The sequence below is a fragment of the Alligator mississippiensis genome, chromosome 1 (assembly GCF_030867095.1).
Source record: "Alligator mississippiensis isolate rAllMis1 chromosome 1, rAllMis1, whole genome shotgun sequence".
In the NCBI taxonomy this organism is placed as follows: Eukaryota; Metazoa; Chordata; order Crocodylia; family Alligatoridae; genus Alligator; species Alligator mississippiensis.
The window spans coordinates 304,717,029-304,739,004 of NC_081824.1; the positions used below are offsets into that span (position 1 = coordinate 304,717,029).

The 21,976-nt window shown below is 45.0% G+C and overlaps 1 protein-coding gene across 1 annotated transcript; it reads right to left on the reverse strand.

The window, feature by feature from the left end:
* Window positions 1-1,091: 1,091 nt before the first annotated feature.
* ATP6AP2 (ATPase H+ transporting accessory protein 2) lies at window positions 1,092-20,736 on the reverse strand. Its single transcript, XM_006263550.4, has 9 exons — window positions 20,611-20,736; window positions 18,527-18,657; window positions 13,128-13,256; window positions 10,574-10,669; window positions 10,237-10,374; window positions 9,924-9,977; window positions 6,316-6,465; window positions 5,342-5,458; window positions 1,092-4,941 (listed from the first exon to the last, which is right to left on the reverse strand). Exons 1-9 carry the CDS (start codon window positions 20,690-20,692, stop codon window positions 4,747-4,749), a joined length of 1,092 nt encoding a protein of 363 aa, XP_006263612.3. The 5' UTR covers window positions 20,693-20,736; the 3' UTR covers window positions 1,092-4,746.
* Window positions 20,737-21,976: the final 1,240 nt, after the last annotated feature.

The following is a 21,976-nucleotide window of genomic DNA, read 5'->3' on the forward strand; positions in this document are numbered from 1 at the left end:
AGGGACAAGACCCTCCAGCCTGGGGCTTTGCTTCCAGCAGGAGCATTAAGCACACCTCAGTCTAAGGCCCCAGCTTTGGCTGTAGCCAACACCCAATGTCACTGGGAAACCTTAAAAAACACCCAGAAGCATTTAGCAGAAAAAAGGGGGCGGGGGAGGGAGACAGCAACCAGCAAAGCTCAAATGGATGGGAAAAACAGACTGAGCTACACCTAGATCACCCTCAATCAATAGCTGTTCAGCCTCATTTTGAACACCTCCAGTGAGATGTTAGAGCAATCACTTCCCATTGTTCAGCATGTGTGTCCTGAAGGGGAACCCAAGAAAAGTGTTTTCCTTTTCTCCCCTCTTATCACAAAGCTTTCAATATATTCTTTCAGATGTCGGACTGTCTTCCTTCCTTATGACTTAAAACAGTGCCAGGAGGACTTCCAGATCTTGAAGTGTTGCCAGTCTGACATAGACACATTCAAGTTATGGGTAAGAACACCAAGATGAGCACGAAGCTTAAACTAGCTGATCTCCCATATAAGGAGGTCAACATTTTGGAGAGATCTAGAAAATTAAGAAACATGCAGATTTTTTAAAAGAACCTTCTGTCTCAGCTTCTGTGCTTGAGGTAATCTTCATCTCTCTCTCTAAAGACAAAAGCAGCCCCTTCTGTTTTTTTTCTTTCTTGCCTCAAATTTAGTTTCCGTCTTCAAAGACAACCATTTCCTGATAGGAATGCATTGGATCTTGACATTGAGACGTTACTGCTCAGCCAATTATATTTCTTCTTTATCTAAAGAGGCCACCTCTTGCTACCAGAACATTTCCACTTCTCTGGAGGAATGTATGCTGAACTTCTGAAGTTCAATGCCTGGCTGAAGGAACTGGTTGCCACTGGCTATTTAACACATTCACCTGGCACTTTCCTCCCTTGTTCAAAATATCACTCACTCTTAAGACATGGCCTGGTTCCAAAACTCCCTTTGACCTCCAATTGGGAGGACTTTCTCTAGAAGACCTCACCTAAAAGATTGAAATGTGGGTTTTCATTCTCAGTATTATTTCCTTTGTGCTGCAAAAAAGAAAATTTCCACTGCATGTAAAATTAAGTACTTTATTGGTAATTTCCATATAGGGCCTCACAATGTTCTGCCTTGTCACATGAATCATGACATGATTCATCTTCTTCAACAAAAGAGAATGACCAGCAACAAAGTAATAATCTTGGCAGTATGTTCATTCTAATTAACTGCATCCTTAACATGAAAATAATACTAGTGCCACACCAGGTAATTATTTAATATCCTTCCCTCACCTTCCCTAAACAGTCACATTGGCTTTTACATGAGTGTAAATTTACATGACTGTACATGTTTACATGAGTATAGATTGCTTCATACACTAAAAACAAGGTAACTTCTGGACCAAGGGTTATATAGGCAACAGTGTAAAAGGAAAATGGGTGTGTAACAGTTGGAGCAGGTGGGTTTGGTAGCACTGGAGAGGCTTGCAAGCAGGACTTCTTTCACAACTGGCATTGCTTCATCAAGCAAAGTGTAGTGGACAAGATACTGATGAAAGTGAAAGACTTCTTGGGTGTGGTATTTGCATTAAAGTAGGAATTAACATGTTCTTTTAAAACAGGTTGTGCATAGTGCGACTATTAAGACCTGTAGAAGGGCAGGTTATCAAGTAAGCAAAACTAATGCCTCTGGGGCTCTAAGGCACTACAGAAAAGAGACAAGATGTTGGAAGAAAGCTAGTTCATAAGCAAAATGTTAGATGCTGATGTTAATTGACTACAGCATAAATTCTGTATTTGAAAGGAAGATACTACTAAAAGTATAAAATCACATCACAATTAGGATGGATGTGCTTAAAAGTCAAACTTTTCTGATGGGAGTTCAATACATGCTTTCTACCTATTAAAGGTTTTACAAAAAGCTGCATTAGTGCTCTCTTGCCTGTGAAGTGTCTTATTCCATTCCACTAGTTCTATCCTTTGAATGATACTTCACTGAAAAGCCCCCACAGGATTATGTAAACTGGGAACAAGAGAATTAGAGGACAGTAAAAAAAAAAAGTGAGAGTTGTAAATTAAATCTTAACTTACCTTTTGTTAAATTAATTTTTAGTTTAAGCTACCAAAACACTTCATAAAAGCATTAGAATGTTGATCTGACTTTGATTTTTCAATTCCTATTAAGTAAAGCTGCTGCTTTCAGCAGCTGTTTGTCCTATGCTGTACTGATAGTTTAATTTACTCCTTTTTATGTATAGATTAAAAAAAACTAGAGGTCTCTTCTTTAAACTAAATTTGGTAAGTGGTCAGTAAACACAGAATTTAATTTCCTCAGATACTACTGCAGAAAAATTGAGGGGAACAGTACTGACCAGTACATGAGCAGCAGCCCTCTCTCCATTCCCTCTCCTTCAATAACTTTAAAATCACTAACTGAAAGGAAAATGCACTGTACATTTTGTAAAACAGAGCACTTTCAGGCAAACATTTTGCAGTGGATTGGAAAAATGTGTGCAACAAGACTTAGAAATGAACTCAGCCATCCCCTGAAAGGATAAGTGAAGGAGCAAAGCTTCTGAAATAACTCTATCCTTTACTGGAAAGCTAAACATACTAATTTGTGCTTAGTGTATTGCATCATTGGGTATTATCCTTTAAAAACCTATATTCTATTCTAAAGTTCCATTTAGGGCAAGCAGAATCGAAGTAGAGGACAATATTAGCTACTGTATCTCAATTACTTCACTGCTAATCCAAGGGCTGAAAGTAATGAGTTTCTAAATAAGTCCTGAAATATGTTACTACCTTTAGGTCTGCACAAAACAAATTTTAAGATGTTTAAAAATTAAAGAATTTTCTCAAATCTCCACCTTACATACAGTTAGTTTAAAGAATCTAGTTTATCTGCAATGGCAAGCTCACTGTGGCTCGGACCCCTGATTCTTTCCGTTAGCACAATTTGTGCTACAATGTGAAAGCCTTTAAAAATAAGCACGTTCAGAACAATCAGCAAAACATAACAGTAACATACATATCACCATTTTACAATCCAAAAAGTTACTTAGCGACTTGAAGTAAGTCTGCACACTTGACGTTAAAACAGACCAGCTACGTGGGATAATATTTAATTCCTCATACACTGTTTATTAGTGAAATTGGATTCCCTAGCCTCAGGCAAATCTGCAGCATGTTACCCAGGATAAAAACAAAATGCCTTGCTTCTCTAAGATGTAAGCAAGTGAAAGGTTTTAAAGCCCCCCAAAATTCAGTTCCACTGTGCAGTAAATAAATAGGTTTATTGACTGGATACTTTTTCAACAGAGGAATGGAAGTCTCCACTAACGATGGCAGAAGTTAAGCATGGTGGAGATTATACGAATTAGCATCCCCCAATGAAGCTTCTGTACTACAGAACAATTCCTTTAATCATGACAGCAGATGAATGGCAAATCTGAACTAGTAACTAAGCCACATCAAGTAAGTCAGTAGAAGCTTTCAGCATAAACAGTATCTAGGTCACATCTACATTTGGTGTAAGCAATAAAGAAATAAAATCAAGCTTTAGGGGTTTTTAATAAGTGGTTAGACAGATATGTCAGGAATGGTTAAGGTATATTTGACCCTATGTTGAGGTAGTGCAAGGGACTAAACATCTCAAAGTCCCTTACATCTGTATTTTCTATGATTCCAATTTCTAAAATATTTAAGACTGAGAAGTTCTTAAAACTAGGGCCTGCTATTCTTTAGACAGAGTAAGCCTTTGTCATTTTTCCCATTTAGCTTAAATTAATCCTCAACTGAAATAACTGTTACTGTCCTCTACTAAAGTTCCCTCAAGATTAAAGAAACGTGGGCAAATATTTCTTTATTGAAGCAGATAAGTAAGCCATGTATGCTTCTTCCAAGTGACAATTACTGGTCCACTTTCACCATCCAAAAAAATTTTAGTAATTAATTTTATAGAATGTTAGCACAAGTGGAAGGAGTTAGAAGTTCCTATTATAATACTTCTACAATTTAGGACATGGATTTAAAGCAACCAGGCTTCTGCTATTTCTGTACTTCTAGTTTCTTCACTGTATAGACCTGCCACATTAGTGTTCCTATTTTTATTTTAACTTTTGCAGAGTGCTGCATATAAGTTCTAGATAAAGCCTTATTTTGGTTAAAATTCATGAAGATGACTTGATCACAGAGCTAAAAGCTGTTTGTTTGAACCAGAAACACTCATAGAAATAGAGGGCTTTATGTAGAGCTCTACTAAGCTTTTCCATTGAACAGTGCAAGTAGCCATTTCAAAATATTTAGATAAACAAAACATTTACAACTGGCTCATAATATACAACACAACAGCTTAGCAATGATTTCTAATCCTCCAGTGTAAAGAGATTAACACAAAAAGTTGCTATCATAATTTCAGTGCATTTGCTTCACACAGTCACAGGCAATATAGGACATTTCTAAAAGTGGTGTTACTTGTTAACAAAATGGAATGAAAGTATTCATTAACTAGGTCATGATTTTCATAGCAGGCTGTAGGTTCTGCTTCAAGTCCACTCTGACTGTACTACCCATGTTTCAAAATAGCCTCAAGAAATACACAAGAAACTAAGAGATAAATGCATCTTTTTTTAAAAAAAAGTCCACATTTAATCATGCCAAAGAGATTAAATTTTCACACAATTTGGAAGAGGCCTTACTCTTCTTTTCCCTGGGCTGGAATAAACTGAAGATCAATCCATTCTTATCTTCTGGTTTGTCATCCTATAAATAATGCTGTCATAGCCAGGATCCATGTTCCAGAGATTGTAGGAAATTACAATCACAGCTAGGGCAAGGCCTATCATGATCCACAGAATTATGTTGAAGATCACAGCATAGTTGTAGTTGTATGGATAGCCTAGGTTAAATGGATTATCTGTTTTGGCCTGTAGGGAAAGAAAAACACAATATTAAGCAAGATACTGGGAAGCCAACAGTCACAGTGTTACTATAATTAGCCTTCATGCAAAACATTCTGTCTGCAGTGAAATCTGATATTGACAATCTGAAAAATAGACAGATACTTTGAGATGAGGAATATATGAACACAGTAAGTGATCAGACAATCATGATTCCACCTAACTGCATTAGCATTTACTTTCAGCAACTCCACAATTGCCTAGCAGAAGTTACCAAAAGTTGCTCAAGTCAACACAATGACTTAAAATTATACATTTCACACGTTACCTTCCATTTTACACATATGATGCAAGACTATTTATGCTGCTGTATTCACATGTCTAAAAACCAATCTGCAGAACCAAAAAACTTAAGGGCATTTAATACCGGTGAAGTCTGAAGAATGGAACGAGTCTTCCTCACGAAGGGAGTATTAAACGTTTTCACAGTCACCACCTCTACTACTGCATTCCCACCATAGAGATTATACATTTCATCTGCAAACTGGAAGAGCAACAGTATTTTAGTTTCAGCTATTACAACAGAAAATGCTGACTGATGCACCTCAGCCTTTTGATTTTAAAACCCATCAATCACTGAATTTGGGGACAAACACGGAATTGTCCAATGATTTGATATTCGACCAGTAAATATGCCAATTATGAGCTGGTCTAAAACATCACTTTTGAGACCACCGGACACCTGTACAGTACTTAGTTCATTACTGAATGTTTCTGGCTGGAAACAGTGGTCTTGTGGTGAAAGGCATACCATCTGTTTACAAGTGACATTTTACATAAAAACACAATCAGCAGCCTGCTCAGGAAGGAGTGAAAGAACAGGTTATCTGGTGGTCTGGAAATACTAGAGCTGCATGAGTTGAAGGAAACATACCCAGCTGGCTGTGCTATTCCTGGAGCAAAGTAAAAACTATTACACTTATTTCTGCAGCCAGTTTTTGGTGAAAAATGCCAGTAAATTTACGTAAGCACAAAGTATCTATTTTTTAAGCCAACTGGAGTTATTGTGACAGTTATATTTGTTAACAAACATGAGCCCACTACCATAAATGGCTCTCTCCTGCTAAAGGAGTCACCCCAATACATTTCTTGAAGAGTGACAAAAATACGTTTGGTATGATAACTGACATAGCAACTATTCACGCATCTGAGAGAAGAAATCAAGCTGTTAAAAGGGAGGTGGTAACTCCTGACAAAGTAAAACCAGCTGATAAAAGCAGATGTGAAACCTGAGGAAACAATGTTATATGAGGACAGTTCAACATGAGATTTTTGATCTTCACACAAAAATAGTTATAGTACATCTTTATAGTACTGCATTTATGGCAACCCTCCTTTTACCTTTTGCAGAGAATCTACAAGGATCTGAGAGGCATCCTTGAATTGCTGGGAGTCTTCTCCATACCGTTTCCCAATCTCTTCCAGGCCAGCCAGTTCAAGAGAATATAGATCTGGAGAGTGATCTTTGGCTAGGTGCTTGTGTCTGGACAGCTTAAGGGAAAGAAGGGGACAGAGAATGAAGCAAACAAAAATTAAGTCCAAGGGAAAAGAGGTAGTGAAATACTAAGCCAAATTAGACTGAATGAGTCACAGCTTTATTTTTGACAAAGATATTCCATGCAAACTAGGAAACTGGCCTCAACTTGTGATCTTGGATCGGAAAATGAATATAAGCCATCAGTGTGATGCAGTAACCAGCAAGGCAATACTCTGGCATGCATCAACTTTGATGCATCTCAAGGAGAACCAAGGAAGTGATTCTTCTGCTTTATTTGGCATTGGTGAGACTGCAACTGAAGTACTGGGTCCAGTTCTGGGCACCACACTTCAACAAGGATGTGGAAAAGCTTGAGAGAGACAGTCCACAGCAGAGCCACCCATATGATCAGAGACTTGCAAGGCAAGCGTTATGAGGAATGGCTGAGGGACTTGGGACTCTTCAGCCTAAAAAAAAAAGAGAAGGCTAAGAGGGAACTTGGTAGCAGCTTACCGCTACATCAGGGGCTTGGCAAACAACTGTTCACCAAGGCATCCTTGGGAAAAACCAGGATTAATGGCTACAAACTCTTGAAAGACCATTTCAGGCTTAACATTAGGAAAAACTTTATGGTCAGAGTGTCTAGACTGTGGAATAAACTCCCTCCAGAGGTGGTGCAGTCACTTAGCCTGGATATCTTCAAGAGGAGACTGGACGGTCACCTGGCTGAGGTCACCTGACCCCAACTGTCTTTCCTGCCTACTGCAGGGGGGCTGGACCTGATGATCTTGCAAGGTCCCTTCCAGCCCCTAACAATCTATGAATCTATAAAACGGTATCCCCAGGTAGCTAAACTGTCTTCATAACAGAAGGTAGGTTGCCTAGTTGTGCTTGTGGTAGAAACACTTTTTAAAGGGGTATACATCACAAGTTTATATAGTTCTACAAAAGTCTTACCCATCAACTAAGGGTATGCAATATCAAAATCCTGACTCAAAGATAACCACAGCAAATAAAACTTGCATAATGTGATGAAGAGGCATAATTCCCCCAAACTTGGATACTATGATTATGTTAGCCTTTGATGCAATACAAACATTCTCCCCATCTGTATAAGCAATTTTCTGTGTACATAAGTTACAGGATGGGCCCTTCACGAATGTAGAACTTCAGTGGCTCATCACCTAACCAGTTTATCCTCAACACTTCACCTACACAGGAAAATGCCATCTTCTTTCTGCTTGCATCTGGACACATTCTTTGTGTTATTTGTGATGGTGACCCAAACTAAATTACATAGAAAATCTGCGGTAAAACAAAAAGATGGAGCTGCCTCTACTATTTCTGTTGGGCACATTGTGATACATTTTACAACTTCATAAATAGTCCATCTTTGGCCAGAGGGCTCCAATACAGCATTCTGACCTGTCTGAAGTGAAAGGCCAGAACTAGTTCTGATATATGCCTCCCTCTAATATACATAAGACACCCTCCTCCTCAGGGGAAGTAGATGTATGCTAGCAGAGGGAAAGATTGTATAAACAGCTGTGAGGATGGGAGTTTCTTACTACTGAGCTCACAAGTGTCCTCATGCAGAAAGGCCTGCAGACAGGAGAAGAATCTATTTGAGTATTTCACCTCCTACTATTTCTTCTGTCAACAGATGGCCAGGCTAATATGAGAGACAAGAAGCAAAGAAGCAATAAGGCAAGTTTGCTAATTTCTTCCCCCTCATTTTAAGGTAACCATGCCTGCTCTGGGCAAGTGTGCCTGTTGAAAGCAGTTTTTAAATCATCAGACTCGAGTACATTTAAAGGTTAGAGAGAGAGAGATGAACCCTTATAAAAAAAAAAACAAAAACAACACACCACACCTGTTCCAGAAACCTACACAGCCAGATATGGCTTTGAACTGTTATCTGTAGAAAAGTACCACAGCAACAATGGCCAACCTTGTCAGCCAGAGACACCATTTTATTTCAGATAAAATCAAATCAGGTTTTTGTGGACCCATTTTGTACTTTGTCCTGCTCTCGCTGAACTATTCAGGCAATACAAAGGAAGGTGAAGCCACCTTCAAATCCTTTACCTCTGTAAGATTTTTTTTTTTTTTTTTTTTTAAATCAGTAGCTCTCAGAAAAGCAAAAACTGAGATAGTGCTCTCATCTTGTTTTAGTTAGAGGTCTGAGCAAATACTTCGGTCTAACAAATGCAGGGTGTATTTGAGGTAGCACCTTCAATTCCTACATACAATTTTTTTTTTTTTTTAAAGTCACAGTGGAAGGGTTTGCTTAAGAACCCTGAATTGCTCCTGAACCTCAGAGTGTACACTACCACCAGGGTTAAGTAGGGGTGCACTTATAAAAGATTTGAACCGATACTAATGGTTGATTTTTAACCAGCTATAAAAAAAATCGGCCGATACTGATCTGACCGCCAATATGCAGCCCAGCAGCTTGGAGAGCAGTGTCCGGCCAGTAAGTTTGTTGCAGGGGGAAGGGGCATGGAGGAGGGGGTACAGATCGAGGCCCCCCAATGAGGGAGGAAGTGGGGCTGGGGCAGGGCATGGCACAGGATGGAGCAGCAGCTTATCCAGGAGGTGCATGTTGGGAAGTGGGGGGTGGCTCCTGCCACTGTGTGTACCCCTAGGAGGCATGGGGGGCGTGTACCCCAGATGTGTGTGAGGGGCAAGGGCAGGCTGCTGCTGCAGGCCAGGGCTGCGCTAGGCTCTTCCCAGCATGGGCTGGGCCTGGTCTGTGCTTGGGGCAGGTGGCAGCAGCAGCGCTGAGAGGGAGGCTACGGAGGGGTGGCTACAGTCACCCCAAAATTCACCATAGTCCCCTTTCCAGTGCCACCACTGCCTGCCCCAGCCCTGCCCCAGCCCAATACCCTCACCGGGAACAGCTTGGCACAGCCCCGGCTCCAAGCGCACAGCAGCAGCCCATCCTCACCCCATGCACAGATCCAGGGGGTACATGCCCCCACAGAGGTTTGCGCAGCAGCAGGAGCTGCCCATGCCTCCTCTGGTGATGCCTGCAGAGACAAGAGCCCACCCTCCTGGAGAAACCACAGCTCCATCCTGTGCCCCACCCCACCCTGGCTGTGCAGTGCCTGCCTCTGCCCCAGCCCCATTCCCTCCCTTACCAAGGGGGCCTCGATCTGCAGCCCCCATATCCCTTCCCCCCCCACCCAGACTTACTTGGCCAGACACTGCTCTCCAAGCTGCATTCCTGGCCACCTGCATGCTGCGGCATTGATCAATGGCTGATGTGGCCAATAATGTCAAAAAAAAAGTCAACTGTCAATAACTTCAATTTTCTTGTTATTGGTGCCTATAAAAGCTATTGACTGATGTATCGGTGTACCTCTATGGTTATGTTTTTGTTTTTTGGTTTTTTTTAATAAAAGAAACCTTGAAAGAATTTCAAAGTGATCATTAGAAATGCAAGATGAGTTTACAAAATCTTGCTTACCAAGCTTGAGATATCATGCAGGACTTGTAATTCTGATAGAAAAAGCAGGTCAACCTAGGGGAAGAGACAAGCATTTTTTATGAACAGAAAGTGATATTTACTCAGCCTTATTTTCTTGCAAACTCAGCAGACTGCAACCACTATCAGCAGTCTATTTATGCAGTATTTGTTACTGACCATCAAACAATACTAGAAAATAATTATGATTTTCTAAACAAAAGTTAAAAATTGGGGAAGTTCTCTTCCTAGGCAAAAAAGAAAAAGAAAATAGATAAGCGAGGACAGATAGACAGTATCTTTAACCATCTCTTACCTCATTGTTCCTGCTGAGGGAGTTAAGGGGAAGGGAACTGAGAATGGAGTTATCTTGGAATAGACGGTTTCGTAGCTGTCGCAGTGTCACAGAAAGATCCTCAAATACAGAGTTAGCCTTTCCCACCATGTATACCCTCTGGAGAAAACAGCCATTGTTTAATGTGAGAATAGTTCAGCTTAGATTTTTTCCAGCCTTATGAATTAATTCTTACATGTGCAACTGCTTTCCAGTTCATGTAGTTTCAGACAATCAAATGGTTATGCTTCAGCCACATACTTGAAAAAAATATGTAACTTTGGTTTCAGAGGTTTTAAGAGAGAATGAATATACTCACTTCCTCACTGGGAGCCAACTGTAAAACTACAGGAGTTTCCTCAGAAAACAAGGTGTGAATAGCATTTGCAACGCTGTCGAGACTGAAAGGTACAGCCTGAAACATAATAAAGCCCCAATAAGAAATTAAGGCCCAAAACGAATAAAGTCCTGACTGCAAAGAACGGAGTTCCTTGGAACAGATACCATGACTTTCTGTATAGTTCAAGGGTTTAGGTTCCTAGCCCTCACAAAGATGAAGACAAACAAGCTAGGTGCCATATGCAACCACAGGAAACATTTGCAAAGGACCATTGAGCTGCTCCACCTGAGTATTGTGGCTTATTTCAAAGTGCTTCTCCAACCAGCTGTGTAGAACTGCTGATGAGATCCAACTGACTAGAGAAACAGTGCCCTTTCAAGGAAAAGCTGCAACCTGTAGGGTTCATCTTTTATTTGGCAACCTGCTGCAAATTAAGCAGGGTGTGAACAACTTGGATACGAACAATCTGGGGGTGTACTATACAAGTAAAAATGGTATTACCTGGCACCTCATTAATCAGCATGCTCTATTAACTGGCATGCCAGTTGACGTGGCAAAAGCGAAACTGGAAGTCCCACTTTGGGCCATGGCCCGGGGCAAAGCAGCCTGTGCAGGGTCCCCCTCCCTGTCCCCCGGCATGCTGACGCTAGGGAGTAAAAGCCTGGTGTACCAGAAGGGATGGCGACCCAACCAGGCAAAGATGCCTCTCAGGTAACCAGCATATTTGGTTATCCAACATCCCCTGTTCCCCATGGGTGCTGGATAACAGAGCTTTTGCCATAGTTACTTTAACAAACAACAAAAAATGGAGCTTCCCCTTCCACCCTGCCCCCTGCAAAAAGTATACACACAGGAGCCTGCAACAGATTTGTTTATGTATATTGTGGATCAGATATTGGCATCTTAAAAAGACTTTTCCCAAAGGCTTAACAAATTAATTTAGAATCCTCTGTTCAATACATAAGACCTAAAAGAATGAAAAATATGATATATACTGTAGAGAAGATGTTTTCAATGAAACATCAACTTAACATTTACAAGTTAACCTACAAAAAAGATGCTAAGACATTTGGAGTTAGGGTTCCCAAAGAAACCCAATTGTGATTGTCCAGGCTGAATGAACTCTTAGGATATAAAGGTGCATTAGAATAAACTAGTAAAATTTCAGGAAGATTTTGCAGATCTGGACTTTTAGAGATTAGTAGCAGTATTTTCAGTTAATATGTTCTTTTGAAGGGCAAGATTCCCAGAACTGAGGAAAAACTGCAAGGGAAACGCATGAAAATGTGTTAGATGGCCTACAAGTTGTGATTCTGTAAGTCAAGGAAGCAAACAGATTCGGCTAAAAGACCATCACAGTTTAATACAGTGGTGCTCAACCTCTGTGCCTGAGAGACTGGATTGGTAGTGCCCAGTCTGTCTGTGGGCCAAATCCAGCAAGCGTTCCTAAGCTAGTGCCTGGGTGGGAACCATCTTGTTGTGTGGAGGGAAGCAGGGGGAAGGTTGGCCTCAACACAGCCCTGCAAGGGAAAGGAGCTTGACCCAGCCCCATGGAGAGGGAAGGGGCCCAGCCCCTGCAGCTCCGGGGGGGAGGGACATGGCCAAGCCCCAACATGGCCCTGCAGAAAGAGAAGGGGGTGGGGCTCAGCCCTACTGGGGTGAGAGGGGGCATGGCCAGGCCCCAACCCAGTCCCAACAGGGGGGAAGGGGGCATGGCCAGGCCCCAGCTCAGCCCTGCAGGGAGGGAAGGGGTCAGCCCCAATGCAGAAGCAAGGGTTCCTACTAGCCCCACAGAGGAAGGGGTTATAATCCAGCCGGGTTTGGGAATTTGGTGGGGGAGGCAGGCCGTATTAATGGCCACTGCTCTCCTGCCACCAAATTTCCTGACCTGTGGGGAGCCTCATGCTGATGAGACCAAAATTGAAACACAGATCTGATAATACCACTCTAAAGGTTGTGGAAAAACCTCCAAAGTGTACATAAGAATCCCAAGAATGGTTCAAGGTGCTTTAAACTGAAGTTTAAGTTTACCAAAAAGGAGGTTAGGAGACAGTTTGATTCCGCTGTCATACCGTCACGCGGAAGGTGCAGGGAAAGAGGGTCCTTTAACATAGCTGAATTTATTTGGCATCAGATACTGCTTTTCACTGTGCCTTTTTCAGTTTAGAAATAAAGCACTTTTTTAAATAGCGAGTTATTAACACACAATACAAGCTACCAGAAGTAGCAGCCTTTCGATCTCCTGAAGTCTTCAAATCAAAACCAGACAGATAAAGCATGTCCTCTGGAAAGGTAAAATCTAGCAGTATCAAATGAGTGATAATTGCCTGTGACATCTAACAGTTCCTTCTGGCTTTGAATCTTCTGAAGTCACATGAAGTACAACACCACACCTTACTAGTAAGAGTATGTGTTTTAATTTTTCTTTAAAAAAAGAAGAAAAAATATAAAACACTACGCACACACTTTTGAGTATTAACTAAAAAAACTAATGAAGTATGAATAATCCAGACCACAGCACATGGACACTTACATTCTCAATTGGGTAAGAAATTCCATTCTTAGGCAGCATCAGTTTGTCTACGCCCTTCACTGTCACCAGAACTGTAGCTCGAGGACGATGAAACAGATCCCCCACTGCAAGCCCAGGCCAGGAGAGGTCCTGTAACAAATTCAGATGCAGAAATTTTTTATTTTTTTTTTTTTTAAATGAAACACCTGACAAAACTTTTTCAAACAAATACAGGGAATTCATTATGCTATCAACTTTTTTTTTTTTTTTTTTTTTTTTTTTTTTTTTATAAGAGAGCATACTGGAGACTTAGGAGAAAAAAAGTCAAAAATGTATAATTCTCTGAGACAAGGGCATTGTGAGCCAAATCATCATTCATGTTCCATATAGTGTTAATTAAACTTCCTACTCCAGTGCAAAGCCAAGCTTCACAGGCAAGACTACTATACTCTACCAGCTGCACAGAGTTCCACTTACCAGAGACTTTAACAGGCACTGCCCATAATTTGAGGGAAGTAATAAGCTTCAAGTATGCAAATAATTAGAGAAGTAGTTTTAATTCAAGACTCAATTACTCAGACAAAAACTAGAGATGTACTAAAATATCGGTCCATATCGTTATCAGCACCGATAAAAGGAAAACCGATATTATCAGCAATCGGCTTTTTTTGGCTGATGCGGCCGATGATGTCACTGATAAGTGCCCTGTGCACAGCTGCAGCATGCACACAGCCAGAAATGCAGCAAGGCAACTTGGAAAGCAGCATCCAGCTGGTAAGTATGTGGGGAGCAAGGGGTATTGTGGAGGGAAGGGAGGGGCTAAGGGCAGACTGAGACCCCCAGTGAGGGAGGGAGTGGGGCTAGGGCAGGCACTTCCCAGCCGGGGCAGGGTATGGGAAGGAGCTGCAGGCAACTTGTCTGGAGGCAGAGGGGGGCAGTGCCCTTGGGAGGGGCATGGGGGGCACATGCCTCCTGGGTCTGTGTACGGGGCGAGCACAGGCTGCCTGCTGCAGGCTTGGGGCCGGAGGCTGATCCAGCCTCTTCCTGGCAGGGGCCAGGCCAGAGCTGTGCACTGGGCCAGGGGCAGGATGGGTGGCAGCAGCGCTGGGAGGGAGACTATGGCAAATTCTGGGGTGGCCTTAGCCCACCCCATAGCCCCCCAATCCCAGTGCTGCCACCCACCCCAAGTGCAGACCCAGCCCAGCCCCCACTGGGAAGAGGCTGGCACACCCCCTGGCCTCAAGCCCCGTGCACAAGTCTGGGGGGCACATGGCCCCCATGCCGGCCTCAGGGGTGCACATAGCAGCAGAAGCTGCCCTCCCTGCCCCATGGGATGAGCCGCCCATGGCTCCATCCCATGCCCCACCCCAGCTAGGCAGTGCCTGCTGCCCAATCTTTACTGGTGCACCCCTAATAAAAACATGTTAAAACACAACAAGAAAAATTAACTGCTTGGATATTTCTGGTACAACTATAAAAGCCAATGACTCTGATGTTTAAATAGGCAAAGTCTTTCAGGCAGTGGGAGAGTTAAAGCATCCTTCCACGTTGCAGAAAAATGTATTACGAGCTGGACCTATTTTACGTATAATTGTATATTAGCAAAATGTAATATGAAAGATATATCCTCATCCACTTGTCACAAGTACAAATTAAAGATAATTTGCCATGTATATAAACTCTCTCAACCTGAATATGGGCCTGGTGGCCATTTACAAACTCACTAGGGGGACCAGCAGCAATTGGGTGAGGCTCTGTTCCCCCGGACCCCACCAGGGGTTACTAAGAATACCGATCACAAATTGTTAGAGAAAGTTCAGGCTGGACATCAGAAAACATTACTTTACAGTTAGGGCTGCCAGGCTCTGGAATGGGCTCCCAAGTGAGGTGGTACTCTCTCTTACCTTGGGGGTCTTCAAGAGAAGGCTGGGTAGGTATTTGGCTGGGGTGTTATGACCCCAGCACTCATTCCTGCCTGGGGCAGGGGGTCGGACCTGATGATCGGTTTAGGTCCGTTCCGACCCTAAGCACTATGATACTATGAATAAATGTAAATGTAAAAAGATCAAGTAACATGCCTTTTAAAAATTGTCCCCAGTATATTCCTTAAAGCACTGGCAGGCAATTATTTGGGCAGGTGGTTGCTTACCAAGTTTTGGCAAGTCATCAAGAGACCCACCCCTTGACAAGTGCCCTGCCCCTTGGTTGCCATCTTGGGACCAGAAGTCCCACCCCCTAACCCCTGACCTTTGCCACCAGAAGTCTCTCCCCTTGCCCCCCAGAAGTACTCCTTTCAGCAAGTGAGCTTGCTATCTTGGAACCATAAAAATACCAAGTTATATTCTAAAAATCAAACATACTACAAAATTCATTAATTTAATTAAAAAATATATTTTTGCCCTGGCTGGGTGGGTGGGTGCGTGCATGCATGTGTGCGGGTGCTAGTATAATAGCTTGGTGGGTATGTTTGTGGGTGTTTGGGGGAGGATGTGGGTGTCTGTGTGGGATGGACAGGTGTGGGGGGTGTGGTTGTGTGGGAGTATGTGGATTTTGTAGGGTGCTGTGAATGTGCAGGGGGAGGGCTGTGGCTTGGGTGGAGGGGGAGGGTTTGCCCACAGCAGGCCGAGCCCCTGCCAGTGCTTCTGCAAGCCTGGGCTCTGTGCTCCTGCCCCAGGGCATCGATGCAGGCCCCATGTTCCCACTTGCTGCTGCTCCCCACACCCCCCTCTGTCTGCCATCGCTGTCCTTCTCCTGCCACTTCCACCCCCCCCCCTCCACTACCACATGCAGAAGCTGCTCCTGCAATCCTGGCAATGCAGCAGGGAACCAGGTGGTGCTGGAGCTGCCAGTGGACAAGCAGGGGGGAGAGGAGTGGAGTGGATACAGGGCTGTGGCAGGCAGGGGTGGGAGGGAAGGGTGAGTGAGTGGGCGCATGGAACACAGCAACAGCTGGGGGGAGGAGCACGGGGCCAAACCGGTGCACCAGGGCCAGTGCTGGCATGGCCCGCAATGGAGCGGCAGGAGCATGGGGTCTGGGCTGGCAAGGATCTATGGAGCCAGGCTAGCTCCTTTCCCTGCTTGAGCAGCACAGCCCAGCTCCATACAGCCCCTGCTGGCCCAGACCCCATGCTCCTGGGCAGAAACTGCTGCTCAGCATGGAGGAAAGTGCTCCCCGCCTCCCTTGCCTCCAGGTAGTTTTAGCTGCGTCCACCCTAGCCCATGCCACACTAGACTGCAGTGCAGCTCCTTCACTGCTCCTCTGTGCTGCCCAGCATGGCAGCAGTGACTGTGTGGAGCAGTTGCAGGGCAGCCCACAAGTGGCAGTGAAGGCGCTGCACCACAGCCTAGTGCAGCGCAGGCTCCCGGCAGCTGCAGCAAAAACTGCCTGGCAGCAACAATGGGGAGGGGCCGCTTTCCAGAGCCCAGCAGCAGTTTTCGCCCAGCTGCTGCTGCAGCTCAGCAACGATGGGCGAGCCCAGAGCCGACATGGGGCCCAGGCTCAGCAGTGGCAGTGCAGAAGAAACTACTGTTCAGTGTGGGGGAAAAAAGTGGCCCCTCCCTGGTACAGCTGCCTGGAGCCCACATGGGGCTGCCTGTGCCTGCTCTCTGCTGCCCCACGGGGCAGCCCAGAGGCAGTGGTGATGGAGGGGAGACACAGGACAGCCCTGTGTGGGCTCCAGAAAGCTGCACCAGGAAGCACTGGCCACAGGGAGGGGGATGCTTTGCTCCTGCGCTGAGCACCTGTTTGTTCCGCACCGCTGCTGCTCAGCCCAGACGGGTGAGAGTGGGGCACATGGGGTCAAGGCTGCGCTCGCTGGTCCCCGCCTGTACCACAGAGCTGAGGCAGGGGAGACTGGGAGCCTGGAGTACAGCAAGAGCCAGGCAGGACCCACGCCGGTGCACCAGGGCCAGCACCAGCAGGGCCTAGAGCGGGACGGCAGGAGCATGGAATCCCAGCTGGCTGGAGCCCTATGGAGCTGGACCAGCTCCCCTCTCTCTCTGCTGGCGCAGCCTGACCCGGCTCCACACATACCTGCCAGCCTGGGCTCCTGCTGCCCCACTCTTGGTGCCGCCGGCTCTGGCCCTGATGCACCGGCGTGGGTCCTGCGCGCCTGCCCGACTATTGCTGCGCTCCACACGACTGCTCACTGTCCCTTTCCCCTGCAGCCATTTCCCTATTCCCCCCACTGCTTGCCAGCCAGCCAGCACCACAGGCACCACATAGTTCCCGGGTGCATCACTGGGACTGCAGGAGCCAGCCCAGCTCGGCCCTGGGGGCTGCGGCAATTGCCTGCAGTCCTCCCCTGCCTCCCCCACCTTATCTGTATTCCCCTTGGTGCAGCGAGGCAGAAAAAGACCCAGGCCAGAAGCCCCTGTCTGGGGTTGGGGGAAGGGGGAGTAGGGCTGGGCTGGACTTGCTGCTGGGGCTTAGTTCTGCCACAGTCCTACTGCCCCTGGCTCCTGTCATCTTTGACAGGCAGCCAGGGCAGATTAATATTAGAAAATTAATTTTTTTTTTTTTTTAGGGGCCCCGTGGGCCCGACAGAATGTCCTGGCAGACCAGATGCAGCCTGCGGGCCATATTTTGCCCACCCCTGCCGTAAAGAAACAGAAAAAGGATTCATTTTATCCTCTGTAGTGAGGGCTACAGAAAAAAATTCATTAGAGATGCCCATTTTAATAAAGCTGACTGAAACTTTAAGAGGGAAGGGAAAAAAAAACCCCAAACAAAAAACAAACCCACATAAATTTAGGCTCCAAATAATTGCAGGAGTCTGGCAGGAGCTCACTTCAGGATGAAGGCTTTAGTCAGGACTGAAACCTACTTTCAATTTGTGTGTTTATCCAAGTGGAGAAAGCATTTGCACTGACAGTCTGGAGTTGTTCTACCCCGATCTCTTCTGACAACTGACAGAAACAAAGCTAGTTCTGGAGATCGTAAGTGCCTCCACACTATTTTGATAAGTTTGATTAAAAAACTGTAACTATCTGCGAGGAAAAAAAAAATTGTGGATGATATATGTAATAGACCAACTGCCTGGCTGGGATAAACCAAGACAAACTTTTGAATGTAACACATTCTTTTATTCTAGGAAGTTTTGCTTCTACTTTCAAATAGCAAGGGTAGAGGCCGTGAGTTTCAAAACCTGTTAATGGGACATTTTCAGTCATAATACAAATGACAGGATAAACGGACCTGTAAATGTTTTATTATTTAAACTACTACTAGACCTATGAAAAGTTTCATTTTGGTGTTACGTGTTAGATATCCCATCTTGATGATTCATTTTCTTAGTCCTTACTATATATTCCAACACAACACAGAAGCTCTGCATACAAGCCTATTTCAGTGCTTTTAGAAAGAACTAGCCTAAATATTACATTTCATAGCTTTTTTTAACTGAAAACTGAAAACTTACTTCTTCAATAGAAAAGCCCATGGATAAAGCAGCTACATCTGGGATTCGCTCCCCGGGTATTGGCCAGCTTCCATCTCGGAAAACGACAGACTGGGGGGATCGTAAAACACTAAACTCATCCCCAAAGACACCTAAAACAGAAATACTATTGACAGGCAAATCTGATAAAGCATCAGTAAAGCATTAGTTTCTTAGAAACATCCCCCCAGATCAAAATGTGTATTACACGACTAAGTCTCACTGTTCAGGCCTTTCAGTAGTTAAGGGACACAACTGAAGACAGGTATTACTTCATATGATGCAATGCAACATATTTCTGTACAATAGTTCCTTCTATATGAAGAAAGCCACGGTAAAAAACAAAACCAAGGCAACTGCTAAGCCAGTAATAGAAATGTAGTGGTCTCAAGTATCTCAAGTATATCATCTTGAGATTGCTTTCTTTTCTGTAAGAAAGGTGCCAGCTACTAAAACATGGCTTTCGAACAAAAAGTTTAATGTACTTGTATAGGTTTGCAAGGTTTTCAACAGTTTAACTACACACATTTAAAACATATCTTTCGTTCAAGTTTGTGTGTGTGTAGACAGGGCCTTAAGAAACATGCATCTGGTACAAGGAACATTTAAAAGTAGCGATCCAAACTCCCATCAAGTTTGTCCTTTCTGCATACATTCCTGACTGACAACTTGTTTTTTCTTCCAAATTTCCTAGAGGGCTATCAGTGTTTCTGGAGAGTGTCTGCACTGCTGTAGGTTCTGTTCAGCTTAGGATTCCAATGGCCTCCTTACTTAAAAAAATACCATGTAAAATAAGCCCCCAAAAGAGTCCCAAAGTATTTTCCCATCTTGTGCAACACAGCAATTCAAGCCCATTAACAACAAGCAGCTTTCCATCCCCTCTGCTGCCTTACAACTTGTGTCTAGAACAAAAGGACCCAAATGCAACAATGTGAGGGAGTTGCCCAACTCAGAGATTCCTCTTTTTGGATTTTTTTTTCCTTCTGCTTTCTTTCATCCATTCAACCCCTTTGACCTTGAAGAAAGGTATTGCGAAGCTTAGCTCAGGACCACAAACGCAGGCCCGGGGTTGACAGTAAACAGAAGCTATGTCCCCATACATGCCAGGGCCAAGGGAACCAGGTCTACTTCGGCCCAGCATTGCCAAGTCTTAAATATGAAATTTTGCTGAAAAACTCTGGCACACTGAAACAATATGCAAATAAGTCACCTTCTTATTTACTTTCTACTGCTCATTGTAAGTTGGCAGAGAGTGAGAACTGGGTCATCAAAGCTGAAGCATTTCTTTATTTGGGGGCAAGCCATCATAAGCAGGAATCCCTGTTTTCTCCAATAAAAAAATCCCCAATTTTCCGATTACAGAAAATAACCCCAAATCCACATTTTTCCATGATCAAAATGAAACACCACTATACATATCTCTATATATTAATGACATTTCATTTTTAAATTACGGAAACTGTAGATTTCAGGTTACTCCTTTTAATTTGAAAATCCGGATCATTTCATTTTGTTTTTTGTTTTTTTTAAATTGGAGAAAACCAGGATCCATGGTCACGAGGAAGTGCTGACAGCCAACCCAAAAATCAGTTAAGACTTTCTCAGAGTGACTCAATCCACTGCCTCCAGGAGGACCCTACATTTTGAGCATGGTTACTATTCCTGATCATGCAAGGGCTGAAATTATTATACAAAATACCAGAATTATCCTGTACCTGGCAACGCTGCGCAGAGCCCCCAACCGCCCCCCCATGAGGTGGGGGCGTCACGTGACCCCGCCAGAGAGAAGCCACGAGCCCCCAACCGCCCCCCTAGGGCGGATTCCATCCCCCCCGGCAGGCGTCACTGCGCCTGCGCCAGCCGGGCTCCACAACAGCTGGACCAGACCGCGCCGGTCTCCAGCGCAGCCGGGCCGGTTTGGCCAGTGCAGTAGCCGGTTCACCGCCAGCTACAAGGGCGACGGGTCACGGGGGTGTCAGGGCCCCACACGCCCAGGGGCTGTTCCCCTCCCCTCCCCTCCCCTCCCGAGCCATTGAATGGTCGCGCTGCTCAGCCCCGAGCCTCACCCGCCACCAGCACCGCCAGGGCGCAGAGAGCCAGCCCGTCCCGCTGCATCGCTGCCGTTGCCAAAGCGCTAGGAGACTGCATAGGAGAGAGGCGTGGCAGGGCCGCTCGCCTACGCACACCCGCACGGAGGCCCCGCCCGCCTGGCCGGATAGCCGCGCCAGCCAATCGGAGAGCGGGGCCGTGAGGAACTGGGCGGGATTGTGGTATGAGTGACAAGCGAACGGGCTACTCGCCTCTACGCCCGCCCCCAAGCTGTCACGGGACTATTCTGCTCAGCCGCGGGGAGGAGGCAAGGCTTCCCTTGGAGTGACGTCCAGCCTGACCAATCACAATGTGAGAGGGGGCTAGGCGGCAATGGGTGGGGCCTCGCCAGACGCGCATGAATGACAGCTGATTTGCCCACTTGCCGAGCGCGTTGAGGCTGCTTCCCTTCCCCCCCCTTCCGTCTACCCCAATTCCCCCGGCCCAGGGCAGGTGACAGCTGTCTCGTGAGGCGGGCCCGGAGGAGAATCGTCATGGATGATTGACAGCAACACTGACCACTCCACATGGAGGAATGCCTGCGCTCTCTCGCTCTCCTTCCCCGCCCATAGGGCCTAGAAAGGGGCGGACTCAGAACCCGTCTGAATGACAGTGAAACGGACCACTCAGGGCGCAGGCCCCGCCCCCGGGCTATAAGTAGCCTGAGGGAGCGCCCCATTTGTCTCCTGCCCAGAGGTGCTCGGGGTATCTTAGTTACGGTGTTTGGGCGGTAATTTCGGCCCTTGTACCGCGTATAAGCAATGATACTCAAAGTGCTCAAACTGTACAATGGTTTTGGTCTAGTTTTAGTTGGTCTAATAAAAGAGATCAGATTTACCCAAAGCACCAACATATATAATAATTTTGGAGGCAGCTAAATCGGAAATGAAGGGCTGGAAGGGATCTCCAAAGGTCATTGAACCCAACCTCCCTGCTCTGGGTAGGAATACTGCTAAGATCAAATGATCCCAGCAAGATGTCTGACCAGTCTCTCTTGAAGATGTCCAAGGTTGGGAGCTGCACCATAGGCAGATATGCACATGCAAAACTCAAGTCACTCTACATGCATCTTGCTCACCAGTTTTCATTCTCCGTTGGGAATCAGTCAATGAAAACCCATGTAGGAGACTTCCATGAATTTATATGACGGGGAAACTGCTAACTGTTTTCTTTTAAGTCTTGCTTTAGTTCCTATCGGAAATAATTTTGTGGTTCTGTAAGTGCTACCTTGAGGCAGAACTCCGCATCTTACAATTGACTGCTTTTATTTTTATTTTATTGTCCAGGTAGACCAAAAATGAGGTAATGTGGATGTTTTCTTCATAGGGTTCCCCCTCCCCCACC

Coding starts and splice junctions, on each gene's coding strand:
- ATP6AP2 (XM_006263550.4), bottom strand. CDS start 20,692: ATGCAGTCTCCTAGCGCTTTGGCAACGGCAGCGATGCAGCGGGACGGG. Junction 13,257..18,526: donor TGGGCTTTTCTATTGAAGAA/GTAAGTTTTCAG, acceptor AATTTGTTACAG/GACCTCTCCTGGCCTGGGCT. Junction 9,978..10,236: donor CCCTCAGCAGGAACAATGAG/GTAAGAGATGGT, acceptor CTCTTCCCCTAG/GTTGACCTGCTTTTTCTATC.